The sequence below is a fragment of the Purpureocillium takamizusanense genome, chromosome 3, assembly GCF_022605165.1.
Source record: "Purpureocillium takamizusanense chromosome 3, complete sequence".
NCBI lineage: Eukaryota > Fungi > Ascomycota > Sordariomycetes > Hypocreales > Ophiocordycipitaceae > Purpureocillium > Purpureocillium takamizusanense.
Genome location: NC_063070.1, coordinates 2,350,400 through 2,371,949, shown reverse-complemented (window position 1 = coordinate 2,371,949; position 21,550 = coordinate 2,350,400). Strand labels below are relative to the sequence as shown.

General features: G+C 58.4%; 6 protein-coding genes across 6 annotated transcripts; 2 read left to right on the top strand and 4 right to left on the bottom strand.

Annotated features, from left to right (window-relative positions):
• Positions 1–397: 397 nt before the first annotated feature.
• Positions 398–7,130, bottom strand: MLP1. The gene is made up of 2 exons (XM_047985518.1): positions 6,624–7,130; positions 398–6,538 (listed from the first exon to the last, which is right to left on the bottom strand). Exons 1-2 carry the CDS (start codon positions 6,913–6,915, stop codon positions 732–734), a joined length of 6,099 nt encoding a protein of 2,032 aa, XP_047841495.1. The 5' UTR covers positions 6,916–7,130; the 3' UTR covers positions 398–731.
• A 1,037-nt stretch (positions 7,131–8,167) lies between these two features.
• JDV02_004314 (uncharacterized protein) lies at positions 8,168–9,520 on the bottom strand (the record flags this gene model as incomplete). The annotated part of the gene is made up of 1 exon (XM_047985517.1): positions 8,168–9,520. The coding sequence occupies one exon, from the start codon at positions 9,518–9,520 to the stop codon at positions 8,168–8,170; it is 1,353 nt and encodes a 450-aa protein (XP_047841494.1).
• Positions 9,521–12,363: 2,843 nt separating this feature from the next.
• Positions 12,364–13,104, top strand: JDV02_004313 (uncharacterized protein). Its single transcript, XM_047985516.1, has 2 exons — positions 12,364–12,833; positions 12,885–13,104. The coding sequence occupies exon 1, from the start codon at positions 12,428–12,430 to the stop codon at positions 12,749–12,751; it is 324 nt and encodes a 107-aa protein (XP_047841493.1). The 5' UTR covers positions 12,364–12,427; the 3' UTR covers positions 12,752–12,833; positions 12,885–13,104.
• Positions 13,105–14,358: 1,254 nt separating this feature from the next.
• Positions 14,359–15,579, bottom strand: JDV02_004312 (uncharacterized protein). Its single transcript, XM_047985515.1, has one exon. It carries the CDS (start codon positions 15,535–15,537, stop codon positions 14,560–14,562), a length of 978 nt encoding a protein of 325 aa, XP_047841492.1. The 5' UTR covers positions 15,538–15,579; the 3' UTR covers positions 14,359–14,559.
• JDV02_004311 (uncharacterized protein) lies at positions 14,495–17,557 on the top strand (the record flags this gene model as incomplete). The annotated part of the gene is made up of 5 exons (XM_047985514.1): positions 14,495–16,526; positions 16,601–16,857; positions 16,925–17,110; positions 17,169–17,396; positions 17,459–17,557. Exons 1-5 carry the CDS (start codon positions 16,292–16,294, stop codon positions 17,555–17,557), a joined length of 1,005 nt encoding a protein of 334 aa, XP_047841491.1. The 5' UTR covers positions 14,495–16,291.
• Positions 17,558–18,017: 460 nt separating this feature from the next.
• Positions 18,018–18,575, bottom strand: JDV02_004310 (uncharacterized protein; the record flags this gene model as incomplete). Its single annotated transcript, XM_047985513.1, has 1 exon — positions 18,018–18,575. The coding sequence occupies one exon, from the start codon at positions 18,573–18,575 to the stop codon at positions 18,018–18,020; it is 558 nt and encodes a 185-aa protein (XP_047841490.1).
• Between the last annotated feature and the right edge of the window lie 2,975 nt (positions 18,576–21,550).

The window sequence follows — 21,550 nt, the reverse complement described above, 5'->3', positions numbered from 1 at the left end:
ACAGTCAGAAGCACTTCGACAAGAGCTACAAGCTGAGGATCCACGAGCGCACGCCTCCCATGGGCCTTGGCTCGTACTTCGTACAGGCCTTCACGGCCCCACGGCCACAAGTTTTCGTCCTTGCATAGCCTTCACACAGTCACTGCATAGGCGAGGCGGTATCATAAGTGCCGGAGCTTCTGCTAGGTATCTTGATCGCGGCTTTAGCTCCTCCAACTAGACTCAACGCTCATTCGCAGCGCCATCTCGGGACTCGCAAGACGGCACAGATCCGACTATAACTGCGCAAGCTTCCGCGCTAACCAGTCCATGTTCCCGCGACCGCCGCGATGCGGCATGAACCTCGTGCCACTCTCATGGAAGCACTGGCATCGGCCCGGGTGTCGCAGATTCGAATGGGTGAAGGTTCGTACAATAAAGCGACCGCGCTTTACAACCGATGCAAGGCGGCGATTTACAGCTAGCACCCCACTCCGGTGTGAGTCAAAGTAGGACGGCCATCAGCAGTGTCGTAAAACCGTAAGGAAACTTTCATAAAGACTGGTGCTACGCATCGGTGTACGCCGTCTCCGCAGTGACCAGCTCCGGTTAGGAGCGAGTAGAAGTACAGAGCACTTTACATTCCCAAGATCCCAGCTTCATGTTCCGTCCATCGTACACACCCCAGGTCCTGTTTCCTCAAGCACAGCCAACACCGTCAATATGCCAATTTATTGCCGCGAACGTCTGCCCTAATGCGCACCGCGGGCTCTCTTCGCGCCTCTAGCGCTATCTCCATCGCCCCTCGGACGCTTCGTTCCCGGTTGGAAGTCGGTCGCTCCCGGGTTGAATCCTCTGCCGCGACCGCGACCAGCTTGCTGAGCCTGAGGGACATCCTGGTTGCCACTTGCGGTCCGCTGTCCCGGAGGCACGTACGCACCGCCTCGTCCACGACCACCACCGCGAGGCATGGGGATGCCCGACTTAGGGGCCTGACCCTGCTGCTGAGGCTGGGCTTGGGGAGCCTGCGTCGGGGCTTGAGCGCCTGCTGGAGGCACTGCCGCGCCTTCTGTCTTGGTGGCAAAGGGATTCGGCGCCTCCGCCTTGACACTGCCCGTCGAAGCGGCAAAAGGGTTTGCTGGTTTTGGCGGCAGGCTGCTGCTGCCGGTTGCTGGAACAGGCGCAGCCGACTTCGTCTCGGGCTCCGCCGCGGTGTTTGGTGCCGAAGTAGGCACTGTCGGCACAGGTGCAGCCGGTGTCGATGCAGCCGCTGGCTTGGCTGCCGGAGTCGACTGCGGAGCAGGAGTGCCTGGTGGCTTAGCCGGTGTCCCCGGCGCTGCGGCAGGAGTAGACGCGGGGCCGGTTTGGACCTTCTTAACATCCTCCCACACCTCGACTACGGGCTTCTGAGGCGTCTCCGCCGCCGCCGTCTCCACGACTCCGAGCTTCGTCTCAGCCGTCTTGAGTCTATTCTCAGCCCTGCTGATGCGAAGGGCAGACTTCTTCGACTCCATGAGCTGCGCCTGCTCACGGGCCGACTGGACCTTGGCCTCCGTCTCGCCCTTGATCTTGGCGCTTTCCGCCTCCAAGCGCTTCTTGATGTTTGCCGTGATGATGCTCTTAGCGGTCTGGTTGGACGACAGGAACTGTCGCACTCCCGCATCGTCAAGTTGCGATAAGTCGGATGCGCTGACCGTCGTAGGTGTGGCCGGCGGCTGCTGGGCGTCGACCTTTGCCGGCGTCGCTGGGGGCTCGTTGGGCGCCTGGCTGACGGGCTGGCTCGACTGGTTTTCGGCCTGCCAGATGCGCTTTTCCTGTTCCAGCCGCAGCTTGAAGTCGTCTTCCTTCTGCTTCAGCTTCTCCTCCGTCTGAGTGCGACTCTCTCTCAGCTTGTTGTTGAGGGTGTCGCGCATCTTGTCACAGCGCTCCTTGACCGTCTGCGCAATCTTCGCCTCCACCTCGTTCGCCTTTTCCTCATATTCGGCTGCCTTGGCTTCGGCCGCGGCGAGCCTCTCCTCAAGGGCTTTCTTCTCTTCGTCAGACAAGCCTGGTGCACCGTTCTGGTTCTGGTCGCCAACCTCTGGAGCGAGTGCGGGTGGCGCCTGGTCGGAACCAGAGACATCCATCGGCGTCGGCGCCTCTTGCAGCTTCTGTCTAGCCTCGTCACGTTCCGCGATGGCCGTCTGCATCTCGGCACGAAGGTTCTCGAGTTGTTGCTCGGCGCCCAGCTTCTGCGCGCTGAGTGCTTCCAGCTCCTTACGGGAGTCGGCAAGCTGCTGCTCAAGCTGAGCGACCACTTCTGTCGAGCCAGATTGTGTCTCCACCACTTGCGACTGCTGGCCTTGCTGCCGAAGTTCGTCGACCTGTCGCTTAAAGTTCTGCACCTGCTCTTCGAGAGATATCTTCTCGCCAGCGGCCTCTTCGGCGCGTCTTTGAGCTCCGTCAAGGTCTCCCTTAACTTGGTCGAGCTGTGCTTGGAGGTCGTTGGCCTTGTTGGCCATCTCATTCTTGTCGCTGGTTAATTTTCGGGAACGTTCTTTGAATTGTTCCGTAAGTCGGCCGCGCGTCGTTTGCCACGCTTCACGCTCCGACTCCAGCGTCGACTCCAATTCAGTCACCTTGGCTTGCAGCGGCCCTTCGCCCTCTTTGAGGGCGTCCCGTTCCTTTTGCAAATCCTCCACCGACTTCTTAAGCGACTCCATCTCGGCAGGATCAACGCGGCCATACTTAGTAAGTATACCCTCGGTTCGCTTCTGCCAACGGTCGCGGTCCTCTTGAATCTGCTTAATCTCTTCCTCGAGATACGACTTTTGCGTTGTCAAAGTATCAATTTCCGCTTCAAGAGGCTGTACCTTGCCCTCCATCTCCTCAATCTTCTTGTTCCTTTCGGCGATTTGGTCCTTGAGCTGACCGTTCTCGTTGCGTAGAGCAGCACTGCTCTCTCGGTACAGGTTTAGCTCGTTAAGCTTCTCCATGAGGTCTTGGTGCGCCATGGAGTTGCGTCCCCCTTGAGCGGCCTGGGTGCGTTCCTGGTCAAGCTTGAGCCGGGCCTCGTCAAGCTGCGACTGTACATATTCAACCTGCTGCTGGAGTCGCTTTGATTCTTGAGACTTGAGATCATATTGGACCTCAAGAATCTCCTTCTCGCGTCGCAGGTAGCTGTTGAGTTCGCGGAGTCCTTCCAGCGCGTCGCCAACGTGAACCGGCGACATGCCCTCGTCGCCGTCCTCGTTGCTTCCGCGGCTCTGCTGCAAGGCGGCAACCTGGGCGGTGAGGCCTTCCAATTGCTGGTGGAGGAGTTTGTTCTGGGCGTTGACGTCTTCGCGGCGAGCCGTGAGCTCGGCCATTTCCTGCTCCAACTGCTGCCGACGCTCGTCCCAGGAGCTTTCGCTCTGCGTCAGCGCGACCTTGGCGGACTCCGCCTCAGCCCTGAGGGTCGCTGTCTGGCTCTTCAACTCGTTGTATTCTGAGCGCAGCTGCTGGACAAGCTTAGCCGCCTCGGCGTGTTTGACGAGCTCTTGCTCGTAGTCCTGCTGTGCTTTAGACGCGATTTCGGCCTGCGCCCTCAAATCCTGCTGATGGTACCGGGCAGCCTCCACGTGTCGGGTGCTGTCGTCCCTGAGTCGCTGCAGCTCCTCCTCAAGAATAGCCTTTTCGTCCTCGTACTTGCGAGCCACTTCGCCCTGGGAGTCTCGCAGAGTCGACAGCTCGCTGTTAGTCTGCGACAGCTCCGCGGAGACATCCTCCAACCGCTGGCTCAGCTCCTTGATCTTGGCGTCTTTTTTGCCGATGAGTGTCTCCATCTCCTGGCGATACTGGTCTTGAGACCCTCGAAGATCCTCCAACATCTCCTCGTTCTCCCGGCTGAGCTCCTTATACTGCTCAGCTTGGGCCGTTGCATTTTCAAGATGCGTCTTCGCGAGATCCAGGTCTCGCTTCAGATCCGAAATGTCGTTGTTGAGCTCGTGAACCTCGGTCTCGAGTTGTTGAAGCCGCACGTCATTATCTGTGGAGCCAGGTCGCGGTGTGGGCCGTGGCTGCAGGCGGCCGACGCGCTCCTCCGCATTGCGAAGCTCGACCGTCAGCTCGTCAACGCGAGCCTGGAGGTGATCCCTGGTGGTCTTGACCACGACATGGTCCTCACGAATCTGGCTCAGGCTGGCCATGAGTTCGTCAATCCGCTTTTGGGCCTCCTTAGCTTCGAATTCTTTGCGCAGTTGAAGTTTCTTTGTCTCCTCCGCCTCCTTGGACAGCTTCCGCTGCGTCTCGCTCAGGTCGCGTTCCAAAGACTCGATCTTGGTCTGTGCTTTTCGTCGTGCTTCAGACTCGGAGATATTGCGCTCATTCTCCAGAGACTGCTGCGTCGCGAGCAGGTTGTTGAGGCGGTTCTTCTCCTCGATCAGGTTCTCGTTCTCCTTGCTCATGCGGTCTTGAATTTCTTTCCATAGCTTCTTCTCGGCCTTGAGGTTTGCTGTCTCGTTGCGCATGCTGTCGAGAAGACCTTTGGCCTCGATGAGCTCCTCAGCGACCTGCTGCGTCCGAATGTCTTGCTTAGCCGCCATCTCGGAGAGGCTCTGGCTGCGCTTCTGCAGCTCCACATTTTCGCCCTGGAGGGCGACATAGTTTGCCTGGAGCATCTCCCTCCTCTCGGACTCGATACGCAAGTCGCCGTGGAGCTTGACCCGCTCCGTTTGCATCGAGTTCTTCTCCGACGACAGGCGGTCCACCTGGGTACGGAGATCCTTGCGAACTTCGTCTTGGGCGGTTCGGTAGTTATCGTACTCGGACTGCAGCTTGCGAATGGCCTCGTTGAGAGCCTCTGTTTGGTCCCCCTCAATGCTAGCGAGGGGAGGTCGCTGGCTTCCGTCGAGAGATCCGCGCATCATGGAGGCCTCGTCTCCGCCGACGCCGCGTTGCTGAAGAATGCGGCGGAACATGTCGCGTTCCATTTTATAGCTCTCCATGGTATTCTTGATGGCCTTGCTCTCGTCAATCATGTGCTCGAGCTCACGTTGCAGCTTCTCGACATTATCGTGATCGAGCTTGGCCTGGTGCTTGGCGGCCAGTGCCTCCTCGCTTTCGATCTGCTCAGCCAACTCGCGTGTGATGCGCAAGAGGTCCTCGTTCTTGGCCTGGAGAGCCTTGATGTCCTTGAACACGACAAGCTTCTGGGTGATGAACTGGTGCGTGTCAGACATGTCAGACAATGCCTCCTCGGTGATCTCGCCCTTTTCGAGTTGCTGAAGTCGGAATTTTTCGTCCTCTGTCAGCTCGTCCATGCCCTTCTCGAGCGCGTAAATGTTAAAGACGAGAAGCTGGATTTGCGTTCCGAGGTCGCGCAGCTGCGTCTTGAGAATCTTGACTTCCGATGTCGTGTTTGTCAAGGCGCTCTCAGCCTTGCGAGCCGCCTTTCTAGCGGCATCGCGCTCCTCGAAGCTCTGCTGCGACAACTCCGACATGCGTGCGATTTCGCTGCGGAGCGTCTCGGTCTCGGCCTGAAGCTCTTGAATCTCAGGTGCCTTGGCTTCCAGGGCAGAGAGCATAGTGTCCAGCTCTTCGGATAGTTGCTGATTGCGTCGCCTCTCGCTGGCCAACTGTCCCTTGACTTGATACAACTGCTCGATGGCCTGCGTCGCGGTGACGGCTGACTTGCTGCGGACCGACCCCGGGGTACCAAAAGGTGACGCTGCGCGAGCCATCAGTGAGCCGTTAGCACGAGGGGTCTGCGGCGGCTCTGCAGGTTGTGGGCGCTGATCCATGCGGGCGTGGAGCTCGTCGAGTTCAGACTCCAGCTGCTGAATCTTCTCCTCCATTTGCGTCGTGGTCTGTCGCTCTTGTTCCAGCTCAGTGCGAACTCGGCGGATCTCATTTTCGTAGTTGTCCTTGAGGCGTTCCTTCTCAGCTTCGAGCTCGCGCACGCGCTCTTGGTGCTTCTTGCTGAGCTGATCGGACATGTCCACGAGTCGCCGCTGGTCCTCAAGCTCTTGCTTGTAGCTCTCGACCGTCGTGGCAAACGCTCCCTCCTGTTTCTGCAGCTTGACCAGGGCATCATCAGCCCTGGCCTGCATGGCGTCGAGACGCTCGCGCAGTTGCTGCTCGGTCCGTTTGAGGGCATCGACTTGGGATCGGGCATCCTCGCTCTCGCGCTGAAGTTCGGCGATGCGCGCACCCTTCTCCTTCCTGTACTTGAGCGACTCATCGCTCTTGGTCTTGAGCTCATTCTCAAGCCACTCGCCATTACGGCGGGCAAGCTCAAGTTGTTGCTTAAGCGACTCCTCGCGGTACTTTGCGCTGTTCAGTTGGCCCTTTGCATTCTGCTCGGACTGTTGGAGGGCGGTTATTTCGCGGGACAGCTCGACGTTCCGTTGGTGCTGCTTGGTGAGCTCGTCGGTGATTGTTTGGTCTCGTTTGTTGTTGGACTCGATAATGCTCAAGTTGGTCCGGTTGGAGGACTGGAGAGTTTCAATCTTGTCATTGAGCGCCTTGACATCTGCATCGTGGTCCGAGTTCTTGGCCTTGAGCGACTGAAGTTCGTTCTCCAGGGTCTGCCGCTTTGTTTCTGTGCGCAACGTCGCACGGTCAGTACACTGTCCACCTGCGGAGAGACGCAGGGAGAAAGGAAGGGCCGTCGCGTTGGCTCATACCTTCTTCCTTCAAGCTCTTTCTGGCCTCTTCAACATCCTTCAGTGCCTTTTCCGCCGTTGCTCTGGACGTCTGAGAGCGAGTCTCGGCGCTGCGCACCGCGTTCTCCAGCTCGATGTCCGTCTGCAGCTTCTCGGCGTACAAGGTGTCGAACTCGTGCGCCTTGGCCGCCACGGCGCGGAGCAGGGTCGACACGAGGTCCACGGTCGGCTCGGTCGTCAGAGCAGTGACGATGGGCTGGTCGAGGCCGAGGTGGCCGGCGACGTAGCCCACGTCCACGTCCGCCGCCGCCATGATCACGACCAGACTAGGTGCTGCAGCAGGGCAAGTCGACTCGTCATCCCTCGGCGGGGCGTACCATCCGCGAAGCGAAAGGAGAACTCAGATGAGCCTATAAAATGAGCGTCTTGGCGGCGTTGGGAACAAGGGCCTTCGTGCAGTCGTCGGCGTCGGCGCGGCGGTTTGGCTGAGGGACCGACGATGATTGTTTTGCGAGGCTGGCGTGTTTGAGGCTCGAATGAAAATAGCCGGCGGCGCGAGCTTGGGGTAGCTGTGGCGCTAGCAAGCGCTGCGCGGTTCGGTGGGTTCTGGTGCAGCCTCGCACCTAGCAGGCCCAACAGGGAGGGGCCGACACAGGCACGAGCGACTTCCGCGGTTGAGCCGGTCCCACAGTAGGGAAGCTCCTTCCCGTTTTGGGCATGGTGAGTTGCTCAACGTAATGAGTCAGCAGCGACTAGCCTACCCGGTATCCCCGAAAGTCGAGATGCCATTCTACACCGATAACAATGGCAGCTCGGAACTAGGAAATGCAGCTGGAATGCAAGTTGGGAAATAGGATGTAACTATAAGAGGCTCTTTCCTCTTACTGCACGCGCTGTGGAATTCCTATGCTAGTAATCTAACAGCGAGATGCGGCAAGTGCAGCCCGGCAGTGGCAGGTCTCACTACAGCTTGCAGAGTTCACAATCCCCTTCTATAAGTTCAAAGAGAAGCACTCCATGAATTGCCCTACTTGAAACGACATTGGGCAGTCATGAGCTTCCAAGACCAAACATGTGGCGGGGGAGAGTGCTTCTGAGTTTATTATATCATTCATTAATGAATCGGCGGCTTTATGCGCGCGTATTCATTTAGCTAAATATGCTACTAGGTATTACCTACGTATGTCTTGTTGGCGCCATATGCCCTCATTGAGGTCTGTCCCAATCCGAGTATGCTTCGCCGAGGGTTACCCGCAGGAAATGCTCACCTTCCCCCCCCCAAAACGCCAAGCCGTGATGCTGTTACATGCGAGCCTTCCATCATGCAAGGGCTCATTGCGACAGTATGCGTCCGTCCCAAATCGCTCAGGTTCGTGTGGACGATGATAGGTAACCCGATTCAAATCCACCAAAAACGCCTACGCTGAAGGCATTCTGCCTTCCCCAAAATGCTGATTAATTACCGCGTATTTGTTGCCGTGTGCCGTTGATATTGTTGTTGTTGTTACATGTCGGTTTCCCTGTTCATCGGGTTCCCGTGACACCCCTGTCCTACACCAAATTGGTCATCGCGACTGCTCCCGCGAGCTGTCGCCAAAGAGCCCGAACGTGCGCCGCATGGCCGAGAAGTAGCTTGACGGGATGATTCGCGGTGTGGCAGACCGGTCGCCGTAGGCCAGGTCGGAGCTGTCCCGGCGGTGGTGGTCCAGCTGCTGCGACAGAGTGACAGCGGCGGTGGTGGCGGTACTAATCTCGCGGTCCGTGTCAGACGATGCTCGCCGCGAGGGCGAAAACTTCCTCGACAGCTTCATGCGGGACGACTGCTTTTTGACCTTGGCGCCGGCGGCGCCGCAGCACTCGTTGACCCTGTCCAGGGGCGAGACGCTGGAGCTGCGCGAGCTGATGCCCGTGCCGACGGTCGACTCGGACGCGCGGCGGCGCCCGCTCCGACCCGACTCCTCAGCAGCGGCGGCGTAGTCGACGTCGGTGAAGCCGTCGAGGGTGGCGGCCCAGTCTGCCTCGAAGAGCTTGCGGGCGATGGCGCGCTGATCGGCGGCGGCGTGGAGAGTCTTCCACAGGCTATGGCCAAGGCGATCCCATACGACGGGGGCCTTAAACAGGCGGCGGCAGGCGACGGTGCCCTCCTTCTCGTCAAGCTCGCCGTAGGCGTTGAGCTCGGGCATGGTGGGGACGGCCTCGCAGACAATGGCAATCTGCTCGCGCATCTCACTCCAGTCGGACGACGTGTCGAGGAAGTCGTTGATGTAGAGCCAGGCCTGGGCACGGAGGTTAGCCTGCTCGTGGGCGGCGGCGGCCTGCTCCAGCTGTTGCTGCTGCTCGATGAGACGGGTCTGCTTGTGGCGCCGCCTGGTCGTGGGCAGCTGGAAGAAGGAAGCGGTCGTGGTGGCGGAGAAGGATGATGAAGATGAGGACGAGGAGGGCGGCATGTTGGAGACGGAGTTTGAGGAGGAGGAGAATGTGCGGTGGCGGACGGCCGGGATCGCCATGCCGGCGGAGTGGATATGGTTGTGAGAGAGATAGCTGGCCGTCATGACGACGACGTGGTTTTCGCCGTTCCGCCGACGTGTGATACTACAGTGCGTTATGTATGGCGCTGCGGATATGAGTCGGGCATCAGGAGGTGAAGATGGGTTTGAGCGGCAGCCGGCGCCGTTAAGTAAGAGACGAGGTGCTTCGTGTGTGAGCCCTGGTCGGACGCGGCGTCTATGACGACTTTGTAACGCGAGGGTAACAGCAGCTGTTTGAGCCGCACGTCGATGCCGTAAGTGCCTTTGAATAGTTCCTGCGGGAGGCCCAAGTAAAAGGCAGGTAGGTATGTTCCGCCTACTGCCCGCTGCAACGCGGCTCGGGGAGGGCACGTCTGCGATTGTGGCCCGGGCAGGATCGCGAGGTTGCATGCAAGGTTGTTGTTAGACACGCACCCCCTTGTCCCTCTCGCCTCTGAACCGAAAGCGTCGTTTGTGGTGAAGGGGGTGCTTTATCTGGCCGTCTCTCTTTGGGGCCCGTCGGTGGAGGTTGCCGATGCGCGTGCGCGAGCGCGTTCGTGTGCGCGGGTACGTGCGTGTATGCTTGCTTGTTTCGGGGCCGCGCCTTGGCGGTGTTGTCGCTTGTTGGGCGGGTGTCGTGGCCGAACAGTGCGCTGGATGTTGATGTTGATGATGCTGCTTGTCGGAACAAAGCGATGGCGCAGAGGTGCATCACGGTGGATCGAGGCTGACGCAGGGTTGAAAGGAAATCCGGGGGAGCAGTAGGGGCAGGGTATAGTGAGAAGCACATGCGAGGGGAGGCTCCCTGGGGCGAGATGACTTATATCACGGGTATCGAGTGTGTGGTGGCGGACGGGACGACATGACATCCATTTCACGGTGAACCTGTCTGTACAGGGTCAAAAGGACAAGCTCGGCTGCCTGGCGGCGACACCACACCACACCACATCGCATCGCATCGCATCACACCCCCCTCCCTCCCGGCCTCCCGCGTTGTTTGGTGTGTCGGGCAGCCAGCCAGCCAACCAACCACCTTGGGCCAGCCAGCCGGATTCAACGTTGCGCCGGCTGGGCACGCGCAGGCTATCATGGGAGCGGACAGCGTGTGCGACTGGAGAAGGGGGAAGCGTTGTGCAGGGTCAGCCACCACGGAAGAGGCGGCGTCCTTGGATCCCGTCAATGGCGCCGCGGGCTTGTCCTTTGTTGTGGGCGTGTGTGTTGTGTGTGTGTGTGAGGAGGGGGGAATTCCATTCATAGACATCTTTAGCCGGAGGGTTCCGTCGGGGCGAGAGCCGGACAAGGAGCCAAGTGCCGCCGCGCGAGGCGGAGAGAGTTTTGGGTTTGGGCCGCTGTCGTCGTCGTCGTCGTCGTCGTCGTCGCTGCCGTCATCAGTCGACAGTCGCCCGCCACGTCGCCCCCCGCGTCATGCGTCCGTCTGTTCTGTCTGTCTCTACCCATGTGTCTCTCTCTGTCTCTGTCGCTGACGTCGTTTCAGACCGCATCTGCTTGCTTGACTCTGACCGACCGCGCAGCCTCCTCTATTTTGGACAGGCGAGGGTGATGAAACGGTGCCATGAACGGTACCTAGTAGCACCAGGTGCAGTGGGCACGAGCGTGTTGGTGGCGTCACCGCAAGGTCGGGAGTGGTGGTTTCAATGTTTCGAAACGCACGCGGTTCCTTTCTTTGACCCCCATCCTAAACAGCTTCAAAACGGGGAAATGCTGCTAATTTGGATCAGCAGCTCCAGGGCCGCACTCGGCTGTTGTTGGATGCCCCGCCTGCGCAAACCAACAGCAGCAAGCAGCAGGCGAGTACAGTACTGTATGCTTGGAACTTTAAGAGTGCGGCGGAGACGGCGTCATTTGGTCGAGATCAGTACCTAACGGACCGCATCGTAACGTGAAGTACAAAGTAAGGTAGGAAGCTGGGAACAGGCGATGTGTGGATGTAAAGAGGCACCTGCCTGCCACGAAGCAGAGTACGTGTTAGATCCCCGTCACCGCCTCCTTCCTGGCGGGGCATGACACCTCGCCGCGGCCTCAGCCCAGTGCCGGTAATAATAAGCCACCTCATCAGTACGGAGTAAAAGCAGCAGGCTGAGGCGAGCAAATGCTACAGGGCTGGATCACAGGGTCCCCCACCCCCCTCCCCAACCATCAGTCGCAGCACACCTCCGGGGCTCGATCAGCGGCTACGGGGCGATCATCGGCGCCCCCGCCTGTGCGGCAAAACGGCGGTCGGCGCCTCGCCTCAGCCCAGGACCCTGAAAGGGCCGGGGTGGGCAGGGGACGGGACCACTGCCAGGTTGACCTCTGCCTGCTGCTTAGCGGGCATTTATTACTACGACAGTCCAGGGCATAACGCTCCAAGCTCGCACCGCCAACAGGCGGTCCGCTCGGCGCGACAGAAAAGCGAACAGACGATCATCTCGCAATGAAACCGCCGGCCGCGGCCCACGCCCACGGAGGGCGTGTCTCCGCCAGTAAAGCAGAGTTTTTCATTCCTTGGTATCGACCAGTCGTACCGTACTGTGAGCACAATACAGCACGCCGCGAACTTTGTGCAATGGTGCACTACGATCTCTGTTGGTGGTGGTGGAGTTGGATGCAACGAGTCCGAAGGACGGCATGCATGGCCCGCCGCTGTGTTGTTCCCTCTACTAAGGTGTGTGACCTGCCGTCTCTCCCACCTCAAGACTGCCTTTCAGCAGAGGTCGGCGCCCACTGGGGAGCCACATGCACACTGCAGTGTGGGATAACACCCGCCGGAGCCCATCCACTGAACGATTTTGGCCGCGGTCTGGAGGCGGCGGCGGCTCCGCTGCGGTGTGCCGGTGGGAAGACAGCGGGGAGGGGAGCTGATGCACTCAAGGCACTCCTCCACCACTGCCCTGTAAGGCGGGCGTGGCGCGATTGTACTGCGGTGAGGTGGAGGCGTCGTGTGGATGGCTCTGATGGGGGCCGGGGTCTCGGCCTGCCACCCACCAATTGTACCTAAACCCTCCGCTCGACTCCACCTCAACTTCAACGTCGGATGGCCTGTGACCCTGAAGCTTCAAAGCCATCACCCGATCCCCAGACTCTCCCTCCAGTCCCCTCCCAGCTTGCCATGTCATTGGCACACACAAGCGATGTGCGGTCGCGACGTACTGTACGTATTGCTGTTCTTCTTTCTCTTGTTGCTGCTGCTGCTGCTGCTGCCCGTCCTGACATCCTGCTCCGCCCCAACGCAACGAATCCGGCCATAGTGACTCGTGAAGGTCTCGTGTGCTTGGCCGCCAGCGTCATGCCTGCCTTACCTAGGTACTTACCTGGCACATGTGTTTCCCTCTTTCTCGGGACTATTACAGCCGCCCGATATGCGACTCATCTGCTTTGCTCGCCTCTGCTCGCATGTCTCGTCCAACAAGGCAGCAGCGAGGAGACCCTGGTTGCCTCACTTATAACAAAACTCAGTCTATTCGCGCCCCCTCGCGTGTCGGCAGGCTGAAAGGCACTTCTTGTTCTCAATTTCCATTCATCCACATTTTCCGTCCAGTCACTCAATCATCCCTCATATCATCAAACCTGGCCAACATCAATCACCCACCCAATGCCACCAACAGGCTTTCTCGGCCCGGCACAACCAACAACCATATTTAGTAGTACCCTCACTACTCCCAGTTAGGCGTGTGATGACCAATAATTGGCCCGTGCTAGATCTTGATCTCTCTGAATTGTGTAGGTACGTGCCATCCATGTCCCTCATCACCGCCCAAGCCAACACCAGAGGGAGCGGGCAGGTTGCAGCCAGCCGGATTATTCCGGCCACACTGTGATAGCCCAAGTTGCATCCATCCGTCGAGGACGGACTGTTCAAGTCGAGCAGGTCGTCGTCGTGGCAGACGGCCTTGCACAACACACACACACGATACCATGGATCTGGGTACTGTACTCTGAGCACAGTATGTGTAAATATATATATATTTATATAATTATTTATTTACAGGACAGGGAAATCTCATGTGCAGGCAAGTACTGTAAGCACAGCGTCGCATGCGAGCCGCACCGGTCTGTCCGAAAGCCGGCTGGCTGGCTGGCTGGACGGATGAACCAGATAGGCCGGCGGCGGACGGACTCGTGACGGGCTCGTCAGCTGCGATTCCCACCTATGGGCGAGCGCCGCGCTGTCCGACTGATGACTGCCGGCCCATGGAAAATAGATCTCGACCTCAACCTCACATATCATGAGCGCAGCTTTTTGCTGGTCGCACGACATGCCCGCCCGCCCGCCACCTTACCCCCTGCGAGACACAGAATGGCCAACAAGGCACGCAAGGGATGGATGAATGATGACATCCCGACGGTGACGCTGCTGACACCGCCCGCCGTGTGTGTCGCGCAACCCGCGTCTACGAACATGCGCATTTTCCCGTACTGTCACTGCTGTAAGGAGTGCTGTTGGTACGAAGTAGTTACATTGCTGTGCTCCAAGTACGTACCTACACACCATACTTTTCTCACGACGGCATATGTAATGTCACATCACAAGCGGCTCCATCACTCCATCCAAAAGCTTGACCGCCTCCCAACATACGTAGCAGGTGCCTACTACCCAGCAGGGGGGCCAAACCCCCCGCTATGATGACCGTAATCGTCCCGCCATTTTCGCCGTCAGATCTCGTGTCCCGCACCGCAAATGAGCGGCGGAATGCTTGCCCCAGAAACGCAGAGGCCAGTTGTCCGTCCGTTGACCGGGGGGCGGGGATTGGGGCATGGCCAAGGACCTGCTTGAGCCCCGTGCGCGCCCGCCGCCCCCGTGTGCTGCAAAAGCCCACTTTGCTCTGCAAGACATTTGTTGATGGCTCTGCTGGGCGAGTGCCATGATGCAGTGGCCATGATGCTTCTCCGGACGGCTCAAGCTGCCGAGCGCCAGATCGGGCCGGTGCACTTGCCCTCTCATGCCCCGGCCGTGCTCCGTCCCAACCCTGGTCTGTTTTCCTGTACCCGACCTTCTATGTACAGTAGCTGCCTGCCTGCTGGCGATTGCCGACAATGGCGGAGCCGTCCGCCGGCCCAAGTGTCACTCACGCTCGCAGTTGAGGCGACGGCCTCTCTCCAATCGCTAATGCCGAGCCATGAGTCGTTGAGATGCTGGGAGATGTGCATTTCACGCTGCATCCGTATCGTGGCGCCTGCAAATCTATATCGAGGCTCTTTCTCTTGGGACCCAGAATAGATTTTGGCTACACCTACTATGCTATACTAATGCACTGTAATGCGCGGGCGATGCGGTCGGTACATGCAGCAAGCCATGGTGCCATTTACGGCTTATCATCGTGTCGTTTCAGGACATGCGGGCGAGGGGACAGCATGCTGCAACCTTCGTCGGCGGCCGGATGGGCGCCAACTTACACGCGAGACACTCGTTATGTTGAACGCACACAAACAACCAAAACACCACTCGAGCATCACACTCCTCCTCCTCCTCGTCTCAGACCGTTACCAACACCACCACCACTAAGAGCGCTCACAAACTCCATCAAGACGCCCGTCAGCTGCGCCGGCCTGTCCATCTGCACCAAGTGTCCCGCGCCCTCAATCTCCCTCAGCACCACCGCCCCTTCTTCGCCGCCCATCATGCGCTTCAGCTCCCTCCCCCTCTCCACCGGCACCCACGAATCCTCCGTCCCCCATACCAGCAGCACCCGCCGTGTCCGACTCTTCCCGTTGCTCCCATCCTCGCTTTCCCCCGTCCCATCCTCGGCCATCACCATCGCCAGCGGCACCTCCCCATACCGGCCCTCCAGCTCCGTCGTGAACCGCTCGTCCGCCTGCTGAATCTGCCGGTAAAACGCCGCTTGGCCGTCGCCGTCGCACCACGGCTTGGCCAGCGCCTCCAGCGTCTCAGCCCGTAGGCCCGCGTGGCTCGCGCCGGAGATGTACTCCCTCACCAGCGCGCCGTGCAGGTTCGCCGGCAGCTGCGCAAACACGCCGGCGTGCGCGCCCACGAGCCGGAAGAAGGGCGAGCCCCAGGGCGCGACCGCGACGGGATCCACGAGCGCGAGCGCTGCGTATCGCGCTCCGTGAAGAAGGTGCGCGCGCAGGGCCACGGCGCCGCCAAAATCGTGCGCGATGACGATGGGAACCCATTGCTGCTGCTCCTGCTGCTGCCCCTGCTGCTCTGAGCGCCAGTGCGCGAGTAGCTCTGCAAAGAGCTTACCCTGGGCGCCCAGAGAGACGTCCTGCCCATCGTATTTGTCCGAGCGCCCGTAACCCGGCATGTCCCAGAGGTAGACCGTATGTGTGGACGTGAAGGCGTCGGCGATGTCCCGCCATACAAAGGACGACCAGGGCGTCCCATGAGTGAAGACAAGGGGCGGGCCGGCTCCCAATTTGGTCCACCGGACGGTACCGTTGGAAGATGAATAGCGTAGTGGCAGGTCCATGATGAAGTGACTGACGGCCGTGATATTGAGCGAGGTGCAGAAAGACACCTGGGTCCGGTGCTGAGCTTGCGCAATATTTCCATGTCATCCACGCCTTGTCAATAGCATGCCAAGCACCCGCTATCCCTATCGCAATCATCGTACTCGGCCAGCCGTCCGCATCACGCACCGCCACGTACTTTTTTAACACTCGAGAAGTATCCCCCCTCCAGTTCACTGAAATTGTCACAGTTGCGTTCACAGGGGCAAGCACACCCTGAGGGGAAGTTGAAATAGCTAAGCATCAAATCAACCTGAACCTATCCACGCGCTGCTAAGATCCAGTTAGTGGCCACCATTATCCCTGACTGGGTTACGCTCGCCGCCATGCTGAAGGACCAGGGAAAAGCTGTATAGTGTCTGGGCGACTTGAGTACGAAGAGGTGTCAATATCGGCGGTGCGCCCTTCATTTTTGTGGCTTATACCGGCACTCCATAAAATTCACTAGGCCTGTGCTTGTCGAGCAGTTCGCTGCGGATCGTCCGACTGGACTGCACACAGCATGAAAGGCTGGCGTTCCGACTGTCATGAGGATGCTTGAGCGGTCCCCCCCAAAGGTACAGTTCGCTCCATATATGATCGTCATGGTCTCTGTTGTCTAGGATCAGAAGCCATTCTCGAAGTTTTAGATAGACGTTGAGATGCGCCCTCGAAGGGTCGTTCGAACCGACGTCTCGGCATTATGGATCATCCAAGTTCGCGCGCAGGCCCTTCATGAAAGCTTGCTTTGGTAGACGCATCAGTCCATTGTGTCTCAGGACTGGCTCGGCAGCGCAAAACGCACAACGGGCTGCCGGAATCGAGGCCGTGCTTCATGAGAGTGAGACTACCAAGAAGCTGCAGGAAGAAGCGCAGGCCCTGGAAGAACAGAGGCCCGAAGAACATCACGCGAGGATCTGGGGTGTGAAACCCAGCAAGGAGTGGTATGAGCAGAACGCTACTACACTAGGTGAGTTCATGTTCAGAGCATCCTGGGCCACACCTCAGCCTCAAATCAAAGGAAAAAATAACATGGCCATATAGCTGCTGGTGTCAGTGCTGCTAGCGAAGGCGCAGGATTCGTAGCTACCGCAGTATCAGCGGGCGCTGCCATGTTGAGTGGTGTTGGCGTCGCAGCAGACGTAGGCATTGCATTGGCTCACTACTCACTACTGAGAAGTGAATTATCCAGGTTGGAAGACCAATGCGCCGAACGAGCAATGAACACTAGCAGGATAACAGCCGAGGCTACGCGCTTGCAGGCTACGCTTCTGAGACTATCCTCTGAGAAAAGCAACCTGGTAAGTGGCCTTGTCCCTAGTATACCGCAGGTCGGTGGTATGTCGTGACTGTTGACAACCCTACCAGGCTCAGGTTGTCAAAATCGTTCAGGACTCACTCTATCACGTATCCCAGTTACAGATCCAGATTCTGAACTTTATCGACTTCATTGACCAGATGAAAGACATCATGGAAAGCATAGCCCAAGACGGTACAGCGGTTCATGGAATAGCAGACAGGCATGAGGATACAGTAGATCCAGAGATCGAAAAGGTAATCGAACGTTTCATAAGCAGAGTGGCCAAGTGTAAAGTGCTAGCTAACCCTACAGCTTCTCCGGGATCGCGCCTTTGAGATGATGGCAAAGCTCGTCTTTGCCACCAGAGCCTCCCAAATCTACAAAGAAGTGTCAATTCGATACATAATGCCGGAACTTGACATTCTCCCAACAATGCGATTCTTTATGTCCGGTACCGATGACGAGATCGATGATCAGTTCAAACGACTGAACGAGAGACGAGAGGAGATATTTCGGGGAACACTCGCACTTGTCCTGACGGTATGTACTCTGTCCCCAGTCGGGATTGACGGAGCTGTCCGCGCCAACACATTCGAACGCAGATGCACAGATCTCTGAAGGACGATCTGAAGCTTATCGCTGAGACCTGCGCGTCATCTGTCGAGTTGATCGAGGACGCGGCAAGCGAACAGATGGGCTAGGCTTGCCCGAATCGATGAACAGGATGAAGATGCAACGCAAAGTCAGACTTGCAGCTTCAGTTTCACGACATGGAAGATTTCAAGAGGCGGATCCGTGAAGGGAGTAGGAATCATTTTCTGCTGTTACTAAAACTTCTTAGTGTTGCTTTCGTATTAAATTGACATTGTTTCTATTGAGGACAAGTTACTTGCTGATACTTCTAGAGACCAGTGTCCGTTGGCAGTGACTGAAAAGGCTCGAAGTCGACAGCTTGGGCGAAATATTTCTGACTAAAATAGCCTTGGGGCACGCCAATTCGGAACTACGTACGTGTACAAGCATGAAACTGATCGCACGAATAATAGCATACGCCCTCTCAGCAGCATTCCGCATGGCCGCAATAACCGCCTTTTCATGGCATCAACTCTTCTTTATCGTACATTTGCGCGCGCTCTCAGCCCCAAGAAATGAAATGCACACTTATTTTGCCGCCTTGGATAGCTGCCACATCAAGCCCGCCTTCTCGCCGCCCGCGTCGGCGCACTTGACGACTCCGGAGACGGCCAGCTCGGTGCCGCGCGAAAACTTCTTCAGGCTCTCTTCGAGGAGCATGTTGATGTCCCTATCGCCGACGACGAAGGGCGCCTTGGCCGGATCCATGGGCCGCACGGCGAGGACGCAATCCGTTTCGTGCAGCAGCACGACGAATCCATCAATGTTCTCGCCATTGCCGCCACCGCCATCGCCGCCACTGCCGCTGGACTGCTCCTCCTTCTCCGTCTGCCGCCGCTCCGGAAAGAGGCGAAAAGTGCCATTTTCAACAGCCCAGGACGAGTATAGCGCGGCACACTCGCGCCAGTTGGCGGGCTCGAGGGTCGGGTCCGAGGCAAACGTAGCGGGGCTCTCGCAGGTCGTCTGGTGGTCCGCGGCCGGGGTCCACGACAGGCTGGACGTGTTGATGATGGGGGATCCGAAGGTGGCCATGGGGAGGACCCAGCTCACGGCGAGCATCAGGAGGCCGAGCGCCGAGGCGAACATGGTGGCGGCGGGCTTTTTTTTCCCTTGCTCGTAATGGAGTAGGCAGAGAGAGAGGGAGAGATACCCGAGTGCAAGGACGCCAGAAAGACGATAAGCCACACCAAGTCTGAAATCGGTTCTGTAATGTCGCTTGTACTACGGACCGCACGGCTGTAACCAGGATGCGGCGAACGAGTGTCTTCCCAAGGGTGCTGCCCCCCTTGCCAGAGAAAGCGAGCGAGCGCAAGAGGAGTGACGGGGCTGGGAGGCAAGGCAGAAAGAAGTGCCCGCGACGACGAATCGATGAACGAGTGTGCGGACAGCCGTGTCGATGGAGTCCCGCACCCGTCGAGGACGAATTGGAACAGCAAGCGCAGGCTGCTTAAAGGTCCGGGCACACAAGCAGCACAGGTCCAAGAAAACGGGCCGAGATGTCGGAGGTGCCTAGAGGGCAGGGGGGGGGGGGGAGAAGAAGAAGAAGAAGAAGAAGAAACGAGCTTGGGTACCGAAGGAGACGAAGAAAGCGGAGAGGGGAGGGGTTTCCGCAGATGATGGATGATGCACAGTCCCCTTGATGGCCCGCTGCTGCTGCTTTGTGTCTGGCGGAAACTCCTAACGCGTGGTGGTAACGCAGCCGAGGATTCGGTTCGCGAGCTGGGACTTTCGATCCCGCGTGCCTGCAGGTGCCGGGTCTTCGGAGGAGGAAGACGAGGAGGAGCAGGAGCAGGAGCAGGAGTAGCAGGACCAAGTTCGTCGAACCGCAGTCGGATGGCTCCTGCACCGACGTAGAGCAGTGAATGGGTCAGCGAGGATACAGGCGGCCGTTGGGAGACGAATGGTGAACGACGTTTAGGTCCCAGCGCCGGAACTGCAGCACAAGACTACTAAACAAGTTCTCCTCTCTGGTATGAGGATCGATGTGCCTATAAAGCCCCCGAGCAGAGCGAAAGGCAGCATCGGATCTTGTACTAGTCACCAGGAAGTCAATCCCCGGCGATGGGTGAAGCGCCGTCGTCCATCCATGGACAAGGTACGTGGACCTGCAGTATATATCGCACTGCTCGTGTATCCCAATCTTGCCTGCCTTGTCGATCGCCCCGCCGATCTCGCGGCGGCCATCTGGAATCTTTCCCTGCGCGCAAGACTTTCCGTCGCATCAGCGCTCGGCACAAGCTGTTGTGCCACGGGGACTGTGCCTGGCGGGGCTCGCTTGGTGGTTGGACCGCAGCCGCAGCACTGGGATGATGAAGCACTGCGCGTTTGACCCGCAGATCCGAGTGCATTTCGGTGCCTGCCCCGTGGGACAGGGCGCTGGCTGGCGCTGGCGATTTGGCGTGCCGATCGCGGACGGTCCAGGATATTGTAAGTCTGCCGTCGGCCTGGGTAAGGGAGGCGCGCCAGACTATAGATTATGGGTTGATGGAACCCGCCTGCCTATCTGGGACTCCCGACAGCTAATCGCACCTGGGCCGTGTTGGACGCCAGCCTGCCCATTCGTTTGCTGACCTTTCACCATGATGAGCCTCTGCTTACCTGTCACACATGTGCACCTAATCTCATCTTGCCGAAATGTTGTGCAAGTGCCACCGTCTGCCTGACTCGATTTTATCGTGCGTGTCACGCACTGATGAGCGACCGAGCGAGCGCTAAGCATTGTCAGGCCACAGCGAGTTGAAGGTGCGAAGCTAATAGCCACTCCCACCCACTAAGTCATTAGTTACTGTACCTCTCTCCAGGGCCAGACCCAGCGCCTGCTGTCATGTCATTCCTCCATCATACATACACTCAAATCTAACATTTATAGTTGCCGACGCCGCACCGACGCCGCGCCCTCGCGAGGACAAGCCTTCGGTTCTCGCCGAGAGCCTAGACCGCGGCGCCTTGTCTGAGGCAGAGACGAGTGAGAGGGATGGCGCGCAAAAATTGGCGTTGGGGGGGGAGCGCGTGAGCTTGCCTTGGCGCACACCATAAGAGGGCTTGAATCTGGTGGCGGAGCCTGAAATAGCATTCTACGTAATAACCAATGGTGGCAATCAATGAGGACGTTGGCGTGGCGGACGACACCAAGGTAGGGACGTCGGCGACGACCCTGAATCTGCGCGGGGCAAGCGCTGGAGGGTGAGGACTCTAGGTGAGACTGTCTGTTGGGACGGCATGGCCAGCATGGATCCCCTCGACTGCAGAAAGGCGGGTATGCGGCCAGGCGGACCAGAATGCCTGATGAGTGACGATGGTGATGATGCCCACCCCCGCTGTGACGAAAGTGGATGTTATGGGATGGGTTGTCGTCAGTTCAGCTGGGAACCGAGCTGATGATGCGTGCCTTGCCTGCCTGCAGCCCTGCTGTGCTCCGGTAGTTGCATCCTTACCTTGCCTTGCCCCTGCGGGTTCGTGCCATCCCCAGCTGATGATCGCCTCTCCAGGTGGGATATATTGGAACTGGTTTTTTATACTTGCCCAATAAACATGACTTGCCGAGATCATCCACTGGGGCGAGCTCGCGATTGATGTCTCTCGCGATGTCCCGATCTTGTCGACTCACGAGCGATGAACAGACGAGACCGGTCGTTGTTGGTCCTGGCATCTGCCCCCCCCCTTCTGGCAAGTCTGGGTACTCAGGTAATCAAACTTGGTCCGTAGCACACACACACACACACACACACACACACACACACATGTCCATACCTAGGCGATCAAGGTGATTCATGCGCTGCGCATATCAGCCAACTGCAGATATTCCCACTGCGGCATATGCACGACACAACATGCACGGTAGCAAAGACGTCCGTCCCGTCGCCGCCGCCAGGCAACCGTTTGATCGCAGCGCAACGACCAGACGGCCCAACGGCCGCACGAACCCTCAAATGGTTTGGACTCCCCTTTGCTTCCTTGATTGAGCAGTTGATGCGCTGTGTGACGTGCGTGCGTTTCCTTGCTTGTGGGGCGATTGGTACCTGTTTGTCCACCCATACCATCCATCCATCGCACATCATACC

Excerpts from the sequence above, each read along its gene's own strand:
- JDV02_004313 (XM_047985516.1), top strand. The coding sequence starts at position 12,428 with ATGTGTTTCCCTCTTTCTCGGGACTATTACAGCCGCCCGATATGCGAC.
- MLP1 (XM_047985518.1), bottom strand. The coding sequence starts at position 6,915 with ATGGCGGCGGCGGACGTGGACGTGGGCTACGTCGCCGGCCACCTCGGC. Across the intron at positions 6,539-6,623 it reads AAAGAGCTTGAAGGAAGAAG|AAACAAAGCGGCAGACCCTG; the intron begins GTATGAGCCAAC and ends CGTTGCGCACAG.
- JDV02_004312 (XM_047985515.1), bottom strand. The coding sequence starts at position 15,537 with ATGGACCTGCCACTACGCTATTCATCTTCCAACGGTACCGTCCGGTGG.